Source organism: Athene cunicularia, assembly GCF_003259725.1.
Source record: "Athene cunicularia isolate RWA chromosome 1 unlocalized genomic scaffold, athCun1 chr1_part1, whole genome shotgun sequence".
In the NCBI taxonomy this organism is placed as follows: Eukaryota; Metazoa; Chordata; class Aves; order Strigiformes; family Strigidae; genus Athene; species Athene cunicularia.
Genome location: NW_020799091.1, coordinates 80,803,261 through 80,820,012, shown reverse-complemented (window position 1 = coordinate 80,820,012; position 16,752 = coordinate 80,803,261). Strand labels below are relative to the sequence as shown.

The 16,752-nt window shown below is 35.7% G+C and overlaps 1 protein-coding gene across 10 annotated transcripts in view; it reads left to right on the top strand.

Annotated features, from left to right (window-relative positions):
• The window catches only part of AP1S2 (adaptor related protein complex 1 subunit sigma 2), a 48,031-nt gene that overhangs the window by 21,908 nt on the left and 9,371 nt on the right, over positions 1-16,752 (top strand). For 4 of the 10 annotated variants that reach the window (XM_026844641.1, XM_026844633.1, XM_026844626.1 and 1 more), the window contains 2 exons: positions 1,277-1,385; positions 2,324-2,461. In XM_026844641.1, coding sequence (XP_026700442.1) covers positions 1,277-1,385; positions 2,324-2,461 — 247 coding nt within the window. Of the gene's footprint in view, positions 1-1,276; positions 1,386-2,323; positions 2,462-2,785; positions 2,873-10,864; positions 10,959-16,752 lie in introns of those variants that run through there. The other 6 variants (XR_003397982.1, XM_026844651.1, XM_026844674.1 and 3 more) reach the window with 3 other exon arrangements.

The window sequence follows — 16,752 nt, the reverse complement described above, 5'->3', positions numbered from 1 at the left end:
TAAGAGACAGTGTTTGTGGTAGGATGGAAAGAAATTGTAGGCAGTAATTTTTTTTTACAATAGTTGAAACTTTTGGATAGAAGTTATTCTTAGTGGTTCGTGGTGAAGCCATAGCAGTTTGACTCAGAGCAGAGTAGGGGAATGTTCAGGTCATAAGTGATGCTAGGTGAGTGACTGGGAGACAAATTTGAACATAATACAAAAGACATTTTTTTTCAGGACTTCTAACCAAAATTCCTGACAGTTTCTTTGGGAGCTTACAAAGTCCCAGCTGATAAACTATGCCTAACATTCAAAAGGTGTATACAGTTCTGTGCATGGGAAACAAATATGTATCTTAAACTTGGCACTCGCATCTCAATGCCTTATTTTTTCAAAAGGTTTGGCTACTCAGAGTGCTTCATGTGGCCAGTTGTGCTCTCTTAGACAGCCAAACAAAAGTTTCTGGTTCAAGTAAATATCAGTTACAACAGGTGTTAGTTGAAATCTCATTTGTGCTGTGTGTGTCTTTATGGCATATGGTTTGGGCACTTCAGAAAAGCCTAAATGGGTTTTTCAGCTTTCATTCCTGTTTTGTTTTTGCATTAGCTTTTTTAAACATGACTTGAACAAGTGTATGGTAGAGCACAGTAGAACTTGATGGTCTTTTTGTTAAATCGGAACTCAAGATCATACCTGAGGTAAAGAATTCCCTGTCTTCCATGGTGGAAGTGGATTGCTAGAAACTAGCTGATGGCCAGGACTGTTGGTAGTAACTGATTTAATAGCCATTGGGGTATATGACAGTAGTGTTAGTTTTGGACGTTTTGGGGCATTTGTTAAATTCTCTATAAAGACCAAATCCCAACTGATAATTAAATTTACCTTTCCCAAAGTGTTTTCTGTAGTTTTTAATCTCTGTGTGTAGCTTGTGTGATAAAAATTTAAGACTGAGTCTCTTGATTAATATACCAGTGTTTGGATTTGATAGTAGAGGAAGTATCTTGCCTTAGAACTCTGACAGAAGGCCAAAAAATCAGATACATTTCCAGCTACCTCTTGGGCTAATTTAATTCTGTCAGCTAAAGGATGGTGAAGACTGAAGTCTTGGTTGTCTTGAGGAGACAGATCCCTGTTGTACATGCATATGTCTGCTGGTCTTTCAACCATTGTTTGGCAGAATTTTCATGGCTGTTGATTTAGAGTAACAGTATCCTCAACTTGAGTATGTAATACATCTCACATGCATTCATTTTGCTCATGTTATGCTAACTTCAGGATTATTTTGTTGTTACAGATATGCAAGTCTCTATTTTTGTTGTGCTATTGAAGATCAGGACAATGAACTAATAACTCTGGAAATAATACATCGCTATGTAGAACTTCTTGACAAATATTTTGGCAGTGTGAGTTAGTAATTTCTTTTTAATTTTTATATATTCACAGTCTCTTTATATTATATCATTTTGGTTTATGCCCACAGTTGTTCTAAAAAACATAATCAACTAGCTGTTGAAAAGGTGCCTCTAACACATTTTATGTTGCTTGCTTGGCCAAATTAAACTGTTAAAATACAAAATTAAGTTATTAATTTTGGAGAAAAACTGCTATTAATCTGGTGTTAATTGCCTGTATTTATTTCATTTCCTAGTAGTCACACTTGAAGTCAGATAAAATCTTATCCTTAGCTTTCTGTCTAGGCACCCACTTTTCCTTCTCCCTGGCACTGCTGTAGGGCGTGAGCACTTCTGACATCTGCTTCTGAAGGAGGCAGTTAGTTGTGAACTGTCAGGAGTGGTAAGAAAAGAGGAGACAAACATCTGCTTACCCAGATAACAAACACAAACAACTGTAGTAATGTGGATTAGCACTCTTAGAAAAACTGCTGCTTATCCTTCTGCCTTTCTAGTCCTTCTGACTAGGAAATGCATAGGATGAATAAGAAATTTGAGATGAATGTGTTTTCACTTTTTTCTGTAAAATTGTGTAATCTGCCTTTGGATACTGCAGGCAAGGAAGAATTTTGAGTGATAATCTTGTGCCTCATGAAGAGCCACACCATACTGATGGTTCTGAATTGAACCCTTTTTAACAATGAAAACATTTTTCAAAGAGGTTGCTGTAACTAACTCAAGCAAAAAAAGATTGGTTTTTTAATTTTTTCCTCAAAGGTCTGATTTTTTTTTTTCTTGTTGCTCCATTTCTGAAAAGGTGGTAGCTGGAGGCTAACATCTTGATTTGGTGAAATTTGGTGAAGCTGTGACCAAATTAAGTTTTGTGAAAGGATATACCTCAACACATAGTATCCTCCCACTTTGCAATTAATGCTCTATGTTCTTTTTAGGTATGTGAACTTGATATCATCTTCAATTTTGAAAAAGCCTATTTTATTCTGGATGAGTTCCTTTTAGGAGGGGAAGTTCAGGAGACTTCCAAGAAAAATGTTCTCAAAGCCATTGAACAGGCAGATCTTCTACAGGAGGTAAGCAAATTCAACTTCTCTGGCCAAAGCATCAGCATGGTAGGCTGTGAGTCGAAAAAGCTCATTTCTATAAGCTTGTAGAAGGTGCTTTTTAGCATGCTTAGCATGTAGTTTCTAGTTATTTGTTGTAATTGTGCAATATGATGATGTTACCTGCTCTTTTCATTTTGTTTGGCATGTGTATAATCTACTGTGATTTTTGCATTTTGCTAGAAATGCAAGTGGCTGTTTTATGTGTATACTTAGATAATTGTAGTTCATGCTGTTTTAACTTAGAGTTGTTCACGTGTCTTTCATTTCTTCTATTTATTAATCAACCATTAGCTTTTTGTCATACCTGATGCATGTTCACTTCTTTACTGTTTCATTGCTGAAATCCAGAAGCTAGACTCTCTTCTTTGAGACATTCAGGTATAGTTCTTATTCTAAAGACCTGCCTTTCTACTATAGGTTGCTTACTCTGGAACATTTCTGTCTTTTAAGTTGACAAAGCAGTAATTGTAATGCCATAGAAACATACAGAATGAAGTATAAGAACATATGTTTTTTCACTTTGATTGCTTTTTTTGTTCATTACTAACTTTGAAGACAGAGTGCACCTCTACTGTTTGTCTTTGGAAAACATTTGATGGGAAGGGGTTCAGTGGTATAGAAAAACAGTATCATTTCCTCATGTTTCCCCATCCTATGCTGTTTTTTGGGGAGGGCGTGGGGTGGGTGTGCTCTGTGGGTTTTTTTGGTGTTAAACTGAAATGCTATAGTCTTGAGTTCAGTGTTAAGGTCCTTTAATGTCTAAATGGAAGTCACAAAATTCTGGTATGCTAGAGGAGTCATCAGTCTTGTGTGCAAGTCAGTGGAATGTACATTTTAACAGGGATGATGAACCTTATTTTTTTTAAATGTAATGAGGTTCACTGGTAAGAATCTACATACATGTAAGCTCCTCTATTTTTTCCCTCTCATGTGGACCTTCAATTTTTTTATTTCATCCTGTGAGTTAATCGCTTAATTCTCATATAAGCGTTCTGTGTTCCACTTGGTACTTTTTTTTGTTGAACATGGTCTTAATAGGATGGGGAAACACATAATGTTCTTTATCCTTGTAGTTGTGTTTGTAATCCTTTCAGAGTACACGCAAATCCACAGCATGTCAAAGTTCTTGTCTGTCAGCCCCTAGTTAGTGTCATGAACAAGGTCAGCCATTACACACAGATTTTTCTACCCTGTTTTTCTGGGAAGGAAATATATGCACTTATTTACTGCTTATGTTCTGATTCAGGTTTTTTGAGCCCTCTTTTACTCTTAGAAGGAATAATCTTAACCAGAAGTCCTGTTCACAAAGGGGAGGGGGAGATAATCTGTTTATTCTGTTAAAATCTTATGTTGTTCTTTACAGAAGATCTAACAGATCTAACAAATTATTTATTTCAGTCTGTCTCCTGCAAATGTACTGTTAATTATACATAAAATAGAATTACTGTTGTTTTTATTATTCTCACTGGTTTTGAATTTTATTTTCACCATTTTCTTATGGCTCTTTTAAAGCAAAAATGCATTCTACTTCTAGGAATTAATTACTGATTTTCTATCTAAACAATTAGCATTCTCTTTTTAGAGTAGTATAACTTCAAGTTAAAAAAAATTATGCAAAAGTATCGCTTTTTCAATGGGAGATTTTTTTCCCTTGCCCTGATCGCTTTACTCTGATTACCGTTCCTTTCCCCACCTCTGTGAGATTTTCTGTTCTGTCAAGGTTTATTAAATCTTTCTGATTAAATTGGAATGTAACGGTTTATTACAGCACCACTGTAGTCTTACGTTTGATTTTGTTTTTCATTCTTTGTTATATTGACTGTTGATCAAGTATAATACCACTCTATATATCTGACTTTTAGTTTATAAAACCTGTAAAAGTCTGAATTCATATTTAAGTTGAGCTTCCAATAAAGTAAAACTCTTTTTGCAGAGGTTTGTTTCTGTATCAACTGCTGCTATGTGCATGCTGAGTTTGATGAAGAGGGTTGTTAAAATAATAGTCTGTCACAACTGGAGACTTTTTGGTCCTTTCAGTTAATTTCTGCTTCCCAGAATACTTCAAAGCCACTGGAATGAAATGTGGTTTGGTTCCAAATGCAAACCATTTATAGCAGGGTGTGTTTTTGTGTTTGTTTTTGACCATGTCATATTCTAATTATGTGCAACAAAAGGACTTTTATTTCGCCCTGAATACTCATATTGCCTAACTTAAAAACTACTAATCAGTGTTGAATACACAACATTATTAATTAGTAATGCTACATACATTAATGTATGAAGCACCTTAAAGATTAAAAGCTGTACAGAATACTTATACAAAGGAAAATCATTACAAATACATTAAGGGGCTATTTATGTGATGTTAAAAGAAAATATGCAGAGGCATAAATTGCTGAATAGTGAATTAGTTCTTAATAGCCTTGCCTGCTTGTATTTTCTGTGGCAGTATTCCAGGATGTACTTCTGTTCCTGAGCACCTACTTCAGTTTGTCATTAAGTTCTTGGTGCTGTGCAGTTCACTTACTGCTAGAGTTTGTGTGACTGAAACATATGAACTTTTTAAGTCTTTTTCACCTTCAGTTTCTTGTTAGCTCTTCATTAATGTGCTCAGTTCAAATATTCATTCCTTACACCACCCTCACCCCCATTTATTACCAGCTGATAACTTATCAATAGTCAGTTGTCAATACTGACTGTGTTAACCGAATGACTGGTAGTAAAAACTAATTATTGCAGTGCTTCCTTATAAATCTATTGCTAGAAATATATCTGTTCAAAAGAATGCTGTCATGTGGCTTGTTTGATAATTTTGTATCTTTTACTGTAGAAACTTTAAATACTTAACTAGTGATTACAAAGGCATGCCTTTCTAAAAAGGTGTTTTTTTTGCTTATGTGAACAACTCAGTTATACTGAGAGAAGAAAATGGGCAGATGCAGTATGTTGTTGCATGAGTTATATACATTTGTGTTGATCAGCTAAAACTTCTGTGCATTACTTCATTATACTTATTTTTTAAATGCATGAAGCTAACAACAAAGTATGTTCTATGCCAAAGAGAGGTTCTGGTTTTTTTGTGGGTTTTTTTTTGTTTTGTTTTTGTTTTGTTTTGTTTTGTTTTTCTTTTCACTTAAGTCTAATTGTTGTGTTTTTATTTGATGGTCCAGGTAATTCAGTATGGTGCTTGGAAGTTCATGGTTATTTACTGTGATGGAACACTAAAATGAAGGAGTTAATTCTAACATCTAACCCAGGCAGTTATATATTTATATATAACCATATATTGTATATATTTAAAAGCAAATCTATACAGATTTGCTCACCTTCATGTGAAGTAGAAGAAAGTTCCTAAACATTGGCTTTGAGTGAAAATTCTTTTTGTTATCCATCCTATGTACCTTCTATTAAAATATTTTGGAAATTATCCCCATTTTGTTCACCACTATTTTGTAGGGGGTATATATATTCTTTTAGTGGTTGATTGCAGAACATCTAAAATACTTAAAAATATATTTTTTTAAGAGGTGTATCAGTAAAAAGGCCAGCGGATCCATGGACAAATCACACTTGGTTCCATCTCTATTTTACTAATGATGAAAAATCTAAAAGCTGTGTGAATGTTTTTTCTTAGGCTCTTGCAGTTTGGCCTCAGGTAGTATTTACTAGTCCTTCCACATGAAGCATAACAGTTAACTTTTCCTTGCTATTTCAAGCCCTCACCTCATCCTATATCCAGAAGGGTGCTTAAATTGTTAATGTCAGCTGACTTCTGTGCAATTCTTAGGGCTGCTATGTAGATTTAAGCTTTTAGTTTTAGAATGAGCATCTTTGGAAATGAAAATTCGGTGAATTTTTTGCATATGCCATGAAAATTTTCTTCTTGAAGGTGAAATGTGCTAATTGGAAATTGTTTGAAGGGATACGTAATAGTAGAGAGATGGTATTTGGTTCTTCTTGAGATAGACAAAATAAAGGAATGCTAGCATTAGCAATGACAAAAGAAAATCCCTGAAGCCTAGAGTGGGTGGGAGTATAAGGGGTTTTGTTTGGTTTAGCACCTGTTTCTTACTAGTCTCCTGAGGAATTTACCATAATTAATGCAATTTAATTCAATGTTCACTTAATACTAACTCTTAAATATAGACTGCTGAAACAGACTGCCTTCCTAAGTTGGCAGTGACAGTATTTGCCTAGGCTCTACCTGTATTCCTCTCCATGTGAAACAAGAATGAATAATGAAATCTTTATTATAACAGAGAGCTGACTGCCTTGATTGCTGTCTGTTCTTGATGTGTAACTTCTGGCTTGGTTTCAGGTAGTCAGCTTAGTTGGTCAGTTTAAGACATGTATGTGTTTGATTTTCAGCACCGATACTGGTCCATAATTAGATTTTAGAAGATACGTATGGGGAGCTACGAGAGTTATCATGAATGAGAAAGGGGTATGTTACTAGTTCATTATTTAAGGATTAGGAAATAGCTATGATCTTTTTGGTTCTGGATTCCCTTCCAACTTGCAGAAGAGTAAGTTGTAGTCGTGTTTTGGTAGCTGATGCTTTTGTAAAAAGCATTTGACTTCAGTCCCTGAAGGATGTTGGATACATAGCAGGAAAGAGGTTATAATACAATTAGATTGTTTGATCTTTTAATTCAAGTATGAAGTGTATACCTTGTCCATTTATATTGAAGGTATTGACTCAATGTTGATCAAAAATAAAGTGAGCTTGTTTATAGTATTGTTCTAGACATTATTTAAGAACTCAGAATGAAACTATTTCTGGTTTTATGTGATAGGTAAAGTCTATACATAAACAGAATATATAAGTCCAATTTGGGAAGGTGCATTCAACATAATTACTTTCTTTTTGAGGCATTGCATGTTTTCTTAATTGTGCTCTTCAAAATGTAGGTGCTTTTTAAGTATTATGTGAGAAACTGCATGCATGTGGAAATGGCTTTTTATAAGATACTTTGAGTGTGAGGTAGGTTTCCCCCTGCCCCAGTCTTGGGAATGAAAAGTTGAATTGCTTGTTCTTAGCTGAGGAATGTTTTGTGACAAACTGTGCCCCAAAACAAGATAAAGCATATTGGGCCTAAATGAAGAGGCCACTTGCTTTTGTGTTCATTTTTCCATGTGTGTTGAACAGATGACTATTTTTGAATTAAATAGGCCTTGTGTGCATGCTTGACTACAGTGGTGCTCTGTGACACTGTATATATAATATGCTTCACTTTGGAAGAATTTATTTGCACTTTGTCTTAGGAAAATTTGTTCTTGTTGTTCAGTTATGATAGAGGTTGTTCTTGTAAAACTTGTTCTTGTAAAACACTGCTGCTTAAATTTGGTGTTCACAGGATGGGGAGCAAAGGGATACTAAAATTGCTGTTTGATTGTATGGAGCTGTGCAAATGTGGTATTTCCAAATGTGTCAGTTACAGTTCCAAGCCTTGTCCTGCTATCATTCATTCTTTGTGTATATTTATGTTAATTACTTTGTAGCATTCTGTTCAAGTAAAAAGTCACTTAAAATATAGAACTGTATTTCTGACTTTAAAAGCTATCTTGCTTGTCATTGACTGTACTGTAGACTGTTGAGTTTACCAAGTCACTGATATGACCTGCCAGTGTTTTTTTAAGAAGTTGTCATGGCTTTGTAAATACCTAATGTAAATTCCTCTGGACTTCAGATGGAATAAACTGTAAGAATACACTTAATCAGGAATCATAGGAACATTGCTTTTCTTGGGGACAAACCTCTAAAGACAACTAGTTGTAAATTTAATAGTAGCAGACAGATCTGTAAACCTTAATATCAAAGGTGTTTCTGTATTTTCAATAGATATTTTTGAACTGTCCTCCTTGTACTGTGGAGTAGGCTTTCCTGCAAATACTCTTCTGTTCAAAGCAATAGGAATTGGTCCAGGAAATTGATAGTAGAACCTTCATCTCTGTTTTACTCCCAAGTAGGAATGGGCAGAGGGGAAGTCAACCTTTTCCGATTTAAATGTCTTTTCAAAAAACTGTCATTGAGTATTCATGAAGTTAATGTATGATACTTCACCCTCTTCCTATTCTCAAACTGCTTTTTCTTCTGGTAACCTAAATATTTTACTGGTCTGTCTGTGAGTCTCTTTTTTTTTTTTTTTAAAAATGCAGTTCAGTATCTTAATGTTCTTTGTGAAGTTTCTGTCTTTTCTGGATGTGTCATGATGCTTAGGACTTATCATAGATATGCAGGCTGTGATTTCTAAATGCTTTAGAAATTCAATTGTCTTTCCAGAAACATGTTGTCAAATCTTAATCTTTCCTTGGCTTTATGAATTGAAAATGTTAGAAAGCAGTTTGCTTTTAACCTAAGCAGTTTTTGTTCAGACCTTTAGAATATCATTTCACTAAATCTGTCTCCATAATATTCTCCTTTCTTTCTGTATGCAGGTAAGATGTGAGTAATCTTATTCTAGTAAAGAAATCAAAATGCTGATTAGAAGTTCTTAAGACTCAGCAAGTTGTGTGGAAGGAGTCTTCCGTATAAGTATTACGTATGCATTCAGTTAGCTTTGCAAATTGAAACATGAGGAAGTTTCGATTATAAGACAAATTAGCATGAGTGAAGTCCTTGCTGTCTGATAACTATTCAGTACACTCTCTGATGTGAATTCCAGTGCTGATCAACAACATCCACTTTGCAAATCTGCCTATGAAGTTGATAATTCACTGATAAAAGCAATTGTTGTAGAAATGTTGAGAGTATATTAACAGTACACCAAAATCCTCGTAGATTATAATTCCATTCAGGGTATATTTATTATCTGTACATTGAACCGATAGATTTTTTTTTTTTTCCCCCAGGGATATTTTTCTGTTGTTGTCTGTAGAAGCACTGTCATGGTGATATGATGAAAATTTTAGCACTGCTGCATATGATGTAGCTGTTTTCAGGAGCTTAGTTGCATGCTTTTGGTCAACAAACATAATAAATTCAATGAACAATTGCAGAAGACTGCTTTGACAGTAAGGAGTATCTTATCTTCAAAATTAGATGCTCTTTCTGAATGAGCACATTAATCTGCATTTTAATAGAATGTGTTCCCTGAATCTGGCAGAATGCTGAAAAGAGCAATGTTAATGTTTGGACCTTGAGATAGTGAGGAGAAAATTCAATTTTTACTCTGGTGACTGAGATGATACGTCATGTTGCAGTTCTACTACTCCTTCCTAAAATTTTCACTACCTGTGAAGATGACTTTAGAGTGCCACAGAATAGTAGGTGAAAAGAATATGAATGCCCCCAGGAGGCATCCCATTGTGTTCACTTTTTATGTTCTCATTTCTTTGTAGTCTTACTTGTGTGTTGTACAGATGTCAGGCACATTGCTGGTGTGTGTCTGGGGGCTTTTATTTATTCTTTTTAAGGGAGAAGCCTTTTTTTTTTTGTGTCAAGTTGTCTAACAACAGTAGTAGTTCCGGTGATGGATATCAAGACGCATTAAAAGTGTGTATATTTTAAATCTTACGCTGAAAATTTGATCTTAAAAAAGCGGAAAAAAAAAAAAAAGTCTGAGAAGACCTGTTCACAATTCTTTGAGAAATCTAAGTATATTTGATTAACAGATGGATTAAAGGGAAAATGTTCAACTTTTTGCACCAAGGATTACTACATGAAACTGGCTTATCACATACAACTCAGCAAGTGACAATGATTTAATAGTAAATATGATTACATAGGTTTTGAATTAAATTGTTTTAATTACTTCAGGGATGGTAGGTAGATAAGTTGAATAAAACTTTTATTTCCTTTCATGGAATGAATCTTACTTTAACATCAATATTAGTAATAATACTGTGTGAAGCTTAGTCATTGAATTAAGTATATGTAAATCCGGTAGCATCCTGTTCTATTACGCTCTCAATCTGTTACAGTAATGAACAAATGTTCTTAAAAAAAAAAAAATCAGTCTTTGAATTAATATTCCTTCAAGCACAGGTGAGCCTTTCTAAACAACTCTCTAGAACTTACTAATTTAAGGTACTAATATCCTTTATCTTGTTAAGAAATGAGAAATAAGAGGTTTTTAATGCATCTACTTGGAGTCTGAACAGATGTGTTTTTACTTTGCCTTTCTGTTGTTTGCTTTGTAAACTGGACTTTTAGTAGGACCTAATAAAATTGTATTAACTTAAAGAATAACAATAGATGAAACACATTTGAGTGAAATAACTGAATTTTTTATACAGTTTAGAATATTTTCTAACTTTTGTTCTAAATTGAAATAAGCTGTAAATAATTGGGTGGGTCTTGTTTTGTTTGTTTGTTTTAATTAGTAGTTGGTATTACATTTTCACTGCTGCTTGATTTTGTGTTTGTAGAGCCAGAATGAAGACTGGGGAGGTTTGTCTGAGGATATCTTATGATTAAAGCAATCTAAGGCATTAGCCCTTTTGACCCCCATCTAAATGATTGGTAATTACCAAGTTTACCATTTCGGTGGCATGGTTTAAATGGGTGCTATGCAAAACTGCTGCACGTGTAATTAAGTCCTTGCAAGGGTAAACAGAAAATGGGTGATGGGCTTTAACTTTCTGCAACACTTGCATGATGGTCTTTGAAGAGTGCTTTGAGTGTTCCCTTTTATTTTCCTTTTTTGTACTAACCGCATCAACTTGAAGTGTCTGACTTCTACTAGCTTTCTTTGGTGTTGATAATTAAGTGGGATAATGCAAGTTAGAGAAATGGATACCAAAACTAATAACTAAACAGATGTTTGGCTTTGTTTACTTACAATCAACCCATGTAAATGTGTATTTACTGGAAAACGAGCTGTTTACATCTGCTGTGCAAAGAAAATGGGCCCTAAAAAGACTGGGTGCTTCTGCAATTGACTGTATATCAAGTGCCGGATGCTGCATGACAGAACAAAGCTTATTTGCATATATAGTGCATTGCAACATATTTCTGTCCAAAGCGTAAGTGGAATACATTGTGGCAGTCCTACTAATAAAGGTAAGATTTTATTTTACATAAGGCAAGTTTAAAACACACATGAAAATTATCAGCTGGAGAAAATTTAATTAGTCCTCTGCTTATTTGATATCATGATAACAAGTAGTTCAGTAAACAAATTGGCTTTTATAATGTGGAACTGTGGTAATAGATCTAATTTCATATGCAGCTTTATAAACATCGGGGTTTAGTTTCCAGACAAAAGAAAATTATTATAATGGACAAAAATATATTGTAACATGTTCAAAATCAAATTCATTCTTGGTGTATGGGTGTTTTTACCATTTAAAAGTTACTTAGTATATGATAGAGCTGTTGATCTGCATTGGGGAGTGGAGAGTAGCTAATAACCTGTCTGTAGATTTAAGGCAGCCAACAAGTCAAAATAGAGTTCAAAATTGTTCAAAATACAGTTTATGTGAGTTTGGACATATTCTAAAACAATTATAAGAAAACATAAATGCTGAAGCTTGATTTTTTTTTTTTTTTTTTTTTTCCCCCATGTTTATTGCTTTTTCTTTCCATGATAACAAGTTCATGTACGAAGAGTGTGATTCTCATGGTGAGGTTAGTATTGCTACTGCAACTCTAAAAGTTTCCTTGTGATTAAAACTTGTGAAAGTATTTATATTGTTTGGGACCTATGCCAAGCATAGAGCTTTCACTTTAGGAGTCTTAATCTTTTTTGTTGTCTTAAATGGCTACACCAATTCTGGAATATGCAAGCTCAGGCTTAGAGAATTCTGTGATTCCAGTTTACTTGTCTACAGTATGTCCCTAATGAATTTTATGTGTGGGCACAGTTTTAGTTGAAGAAATGTGCTTTGTTCCCAGTACTTTAAGCACAGTGGCATTGTCAGATGCCCATGGGATGCTTCTTCCTGGCCTGTACCACTCCCTGGAAGGAGTAGAGGAATAGTGGATGTGTACAGAGCTTAATTTATATGCTTGTCATGACTCCACAGAATATGGAGAAACAGGGATCTGCTGGGGTGAGTGGAGAGGGGCAGATAAATGGTTGCACATAATAAGAGATGGGGATAGCTTGCCTGCAGGAAGGAACTGCAGCTTGTATATAGATCATCTGTGGTAAAGAAAGATCTCCTGAGGTGAAGAAGGTTGCCTTTGGGCAAGGGGCAGTTTGACTTGTATAGCTTCTGTGCTTGGATTAACCTGGTACTTAACTAATAGGTTATACACCTTCAAATTACTTAATCGTTGTTATTCTATCAAGCATAAACAGGCACTAAATAAGTAGAATTTGTTTTTTTGATGGCTGTTTCAGAGAGACTGGCTTGTAAACTAGAGTGAGTTCTTTTCGTACTATATGGCAAGTGTAGTAAGCCACATATTCAGAAGTAGTCTATTCCATATAGAACTTGGTTAAATTTAAGGCAAGTCTCGTATAATGTTGAAAAACTTAAGTGGTATACAACTAGACAGGGTGAGGTTTTTCTACTGTACACTGAAGCTCTACTAAGTAGAACTTGCACTTCCTATCGAGCAGTTTACAGGTGGTAAAGTCATGGTCTTGAGTCAGGGTGCTGTTTCCTTGTCACCTAAAACCATGCTGACCATGACTCTTGAGAAGGCTGGATCCATTCCTGCTGCCACCTTTGTGGAGGCACACTTGCTCTGTGATTATGTGGCTCCTAGCCTGTTAGCTAAAATCTAAGAATATGCAGGGGAGCACAAGGGAAGTGCCAGGAGTAGGAAATCAGTGGCACTGAAAAGCCAAGTAAAAGGCAGCTGCTTCTGGTTGCAGCCAGGACTTCTGATAAAGCTAATTATATAACTTAATTTTTTTATTCTTAACAACTCCCAGTGTATGTAAGTGTTTTAAAAAGTCAGTGTTGTCCATGTATCTTGTCTTGACTCCTGTCTGCAATGAGCCCCCAAGTCAGCCAGCTTAGTTACCTAAGTTCTAATTTACCTGTCTTATGCTGCACTCCTGCTGTTGGCCTGAGGAATGTGGCAAGGAGCTTCAGCAGCAGTATTGATGTACGGAGTTTTCAGCTGTCCTTTCCTTCTCTTTCTTTTGTGCCAGAGAAGCTATTTATATGACCATTCTAGAACTGGATTTCATATCCATTTAAACTGATCCAATTTAAATTGCTCATTTCTAAAAACATATAGTCAGCAGCTTTTCTGTATTTACAACTTGGCCCTGCAAACATTTGTCCAAACAACTGTAAGAAGGCAAAGTGTTGCAGGAACAGGAAGGAAGGGGAGGAATGCTTAAATGCCATTGCCATGGAAGATGAATGATATTGGATGTGACATGGCTTGTTACAGCAGTATATTCTGGTCATCCCTTCAAAGCTACAGTCCTGCAGTTTAAGAAATGGTTCCTTAAGCAGAGGGGAATAAGTAATGCAAACCTGGAGCTGCAGTGCTGGAAGAAAATGGAAGAAAACATTAATGAATCCTTATGTGCATAGTTTGGCAAGCTGCCAGAACATACAGACACTGTGGGATTATCTGCTAGAGAACTTGGTGGTTTGTAATAATTTTGGCTGTAGCTTCAAATATAAAGTATTCAGCAATAGTATTTGCATAAAGCATTTGCGTTTTTGTGGTGGGGAAGTGGAGCCTCCAGTGGATGCTGAACCATCCTTACACTTAAAAATTAGGCTATCAGTTCTTCATAGCTCACTGCTAAGCAACTGATTGGCAGGTATGAAGCACTGCCTCCTGGAGCGATTATCACCTCTGATCCAGCAGATCAAAATAGCAACTAAGAAGCAGGAAGCACCCACTATTATCCAGTTACAGTACATGAAGTTTCCACTGATATTTTTACTTCTGCTGTTGAGAGGGAGGCAGGAAGGCCACTGCTGATCTTATGTCATATCCTTCTGCTCTAGTCTGTTGAGCTGATGTTTTAGAGCCGAAGAATGTGTGTATGCTAGGATGTTTGGATGAATAACACTTGCAAGATGACTGTTGCTGTTTCTCTTGTGAGACTCTTGTGGAGTATTGTGTTGACTAATTTGCACCAATGTTGAAGATTTATTTTTTGGTCTTCTCTGTATAGGAAGCTGCAGACAAGATCTTGACTTAAGAGTTGACACTGATGTAGTTTTGTTCTTTGGTTTTGAGCAGCATCATAGTTAATGTTTGTCTCTGAACATGTCCAAGACTGTGGGTGTTTCTAGGTTCTCAGAAAATGCTTTGCTCTCCTTCGAAAGTGAAGTAAAAATTTCCCAATAACTTTGTAATTGGAGTATCTGAATAGTTAGCTAACCAAAGATTGGGAAATAGATACTCTACTGTTTTGAAATCCTTGAAAAGGCAAGTGAACAGCAGCAATTTCCTAAAGCAGCCTTTCGTTAGAAATATTTCCTAATAAGGATTCAGGAGTGTAAAAGTAATTGCTTCTGAAGCATTGCTGAAGAAGTGCTTGTTAAATGTTAATCTCTTTCTACTGTAAGAACTTCATGTTTCTAAACAGATCCTCATACCACCTCTCTTTTCCCCATAGTCTGTTTCTGTATAATTGTTGCCAAGCTGCTGTGTACTCCATGGTCCTGCATCTTGTCTGTTCTAGCTTGGGGTTTGTTTAGATGCTAGGGAAAAAAAAGGCAAGCCTTTATCAAAGGTAGCAGTTGTAATTTTTGCTTACAGTTTAACATGGCTTGCCTTCATAGGCTTTGTGCTGCTTTCAATGGGAAAGAGTTAAAACAAAAACCTAAGCAAACCTCCCCTGAAAAAGGTGTGCCATGTACTCATGGCTGTGTGGTGTTGTCAGTAAAATGGCAGCACTGCAAAATGCTGAACTTGAGTCAGTTTGGTGTAGGCATAAATAATTTCTTGTCTCTCTCTTGCCTGAGGAAATAGACTGTTTTCTTGTCCACTGCAGACATAAAGTAGCTTAAATTGCAGCAAGAAAGTAATTTCAATGTAGATGTTAGGCAAATTTTCCAGTGGTGATGATAATGAAGAATTTAAATAGATTGCCTGGGGGGCATTACAAAGTTTCCATCACCGGGTGCCTTTTAACAGATCAAATATCTCTCAGGAATGTTACATGTATGCTGTTTGGGGGACTGGATTAAATTAAATCCCTTCTCATTTTAGTTTGATTATGATTTTTAATTAGGTTGGATCATGACAAAGTTGGCTGAGACAAATGTCAGTTGGGCTGGGCTGGCTAAATAGTTGACTCAAATCAACTCTACCATTTTTCTAATTTAAAAATCTCTAATGATTCAGGCTGACAATTTCAGAGAGTATTATTAGTTTTTTAAAATGACTTGTAAATACAGATATCAGTTTGAGAAAGATGGATTCTAGTAACTTTAAAACATTGTGGAATTGCAGTGTGCAGTTTGTATTGTAGAGCTATTACAGCTTTGGCAAAACTAGGATGTAAGCCCTGTGTGTTAAAATTCAGATAAACAGTTATCATCCACATTTTTAAGTAAGTGACAATTTTTCAGAGGTAGTATTTCATGTTAGCTTGCCATCATACTGTGCTGTAAGGATACCATTGCCTCATCCCTAGCTGCTGGATCAACTAATTTATAAACTCATTAGATCAATATAGCTAGCTATTGTAAGGACATGCTTTGCAGGCTCAGATGTTGTCTGAGGTCTGCAGAGTCAGTTGCACAGAAGGAAGGCAAGGTAGTCTAGATACTGACTTGTAGAAGCTGACATCTGTCATGTCCCCAAAATTGTCTTTTCTGGTATTCAGATCAGCAGGCCAAACTTCTCTGGAGACAATATGGCAGGAAATACAGTTTAAAAAATGTAGCAAATCATAGTTGGAGCTTGTAAGATACTGTAGTTCTGTGATGACAAATAATTTGTCAAAACTTTATTTTCCTTTCTGTTGTTTGTCTGGCTGCCTACAGTGCCAGACCCACTGTGTGTGACGGTCTTGGACATCCTCAGTGGGGTACAGAGGTCTCACTGAAACTGCAGTGTGTTCCATCTCACAATACTGCTTTGTTACCACTTCGTTATCTCAGTTACTGTTGTCGTCCATTTAATCTTTTAGATTCACCTCTACAATGTCAGTTTATTGCTAGTCTAGTTGCAGGTGGTGTTTACATGTTCTGTAAGCTAAAAAGCTGCCAGGAGTGAAATAACCACTTTCTTCTATTGTTATCTGACAATCTATCTTGCTTTATCAGTAGATAATAATTTTTTGTCAAGATGAGACACTAATCCCGTAACAGTAGTTTGAATCAATCACCTTAATTTTGTGTACCAGGATTTTCTCATCCAAGACAAATAATTCTTCAGG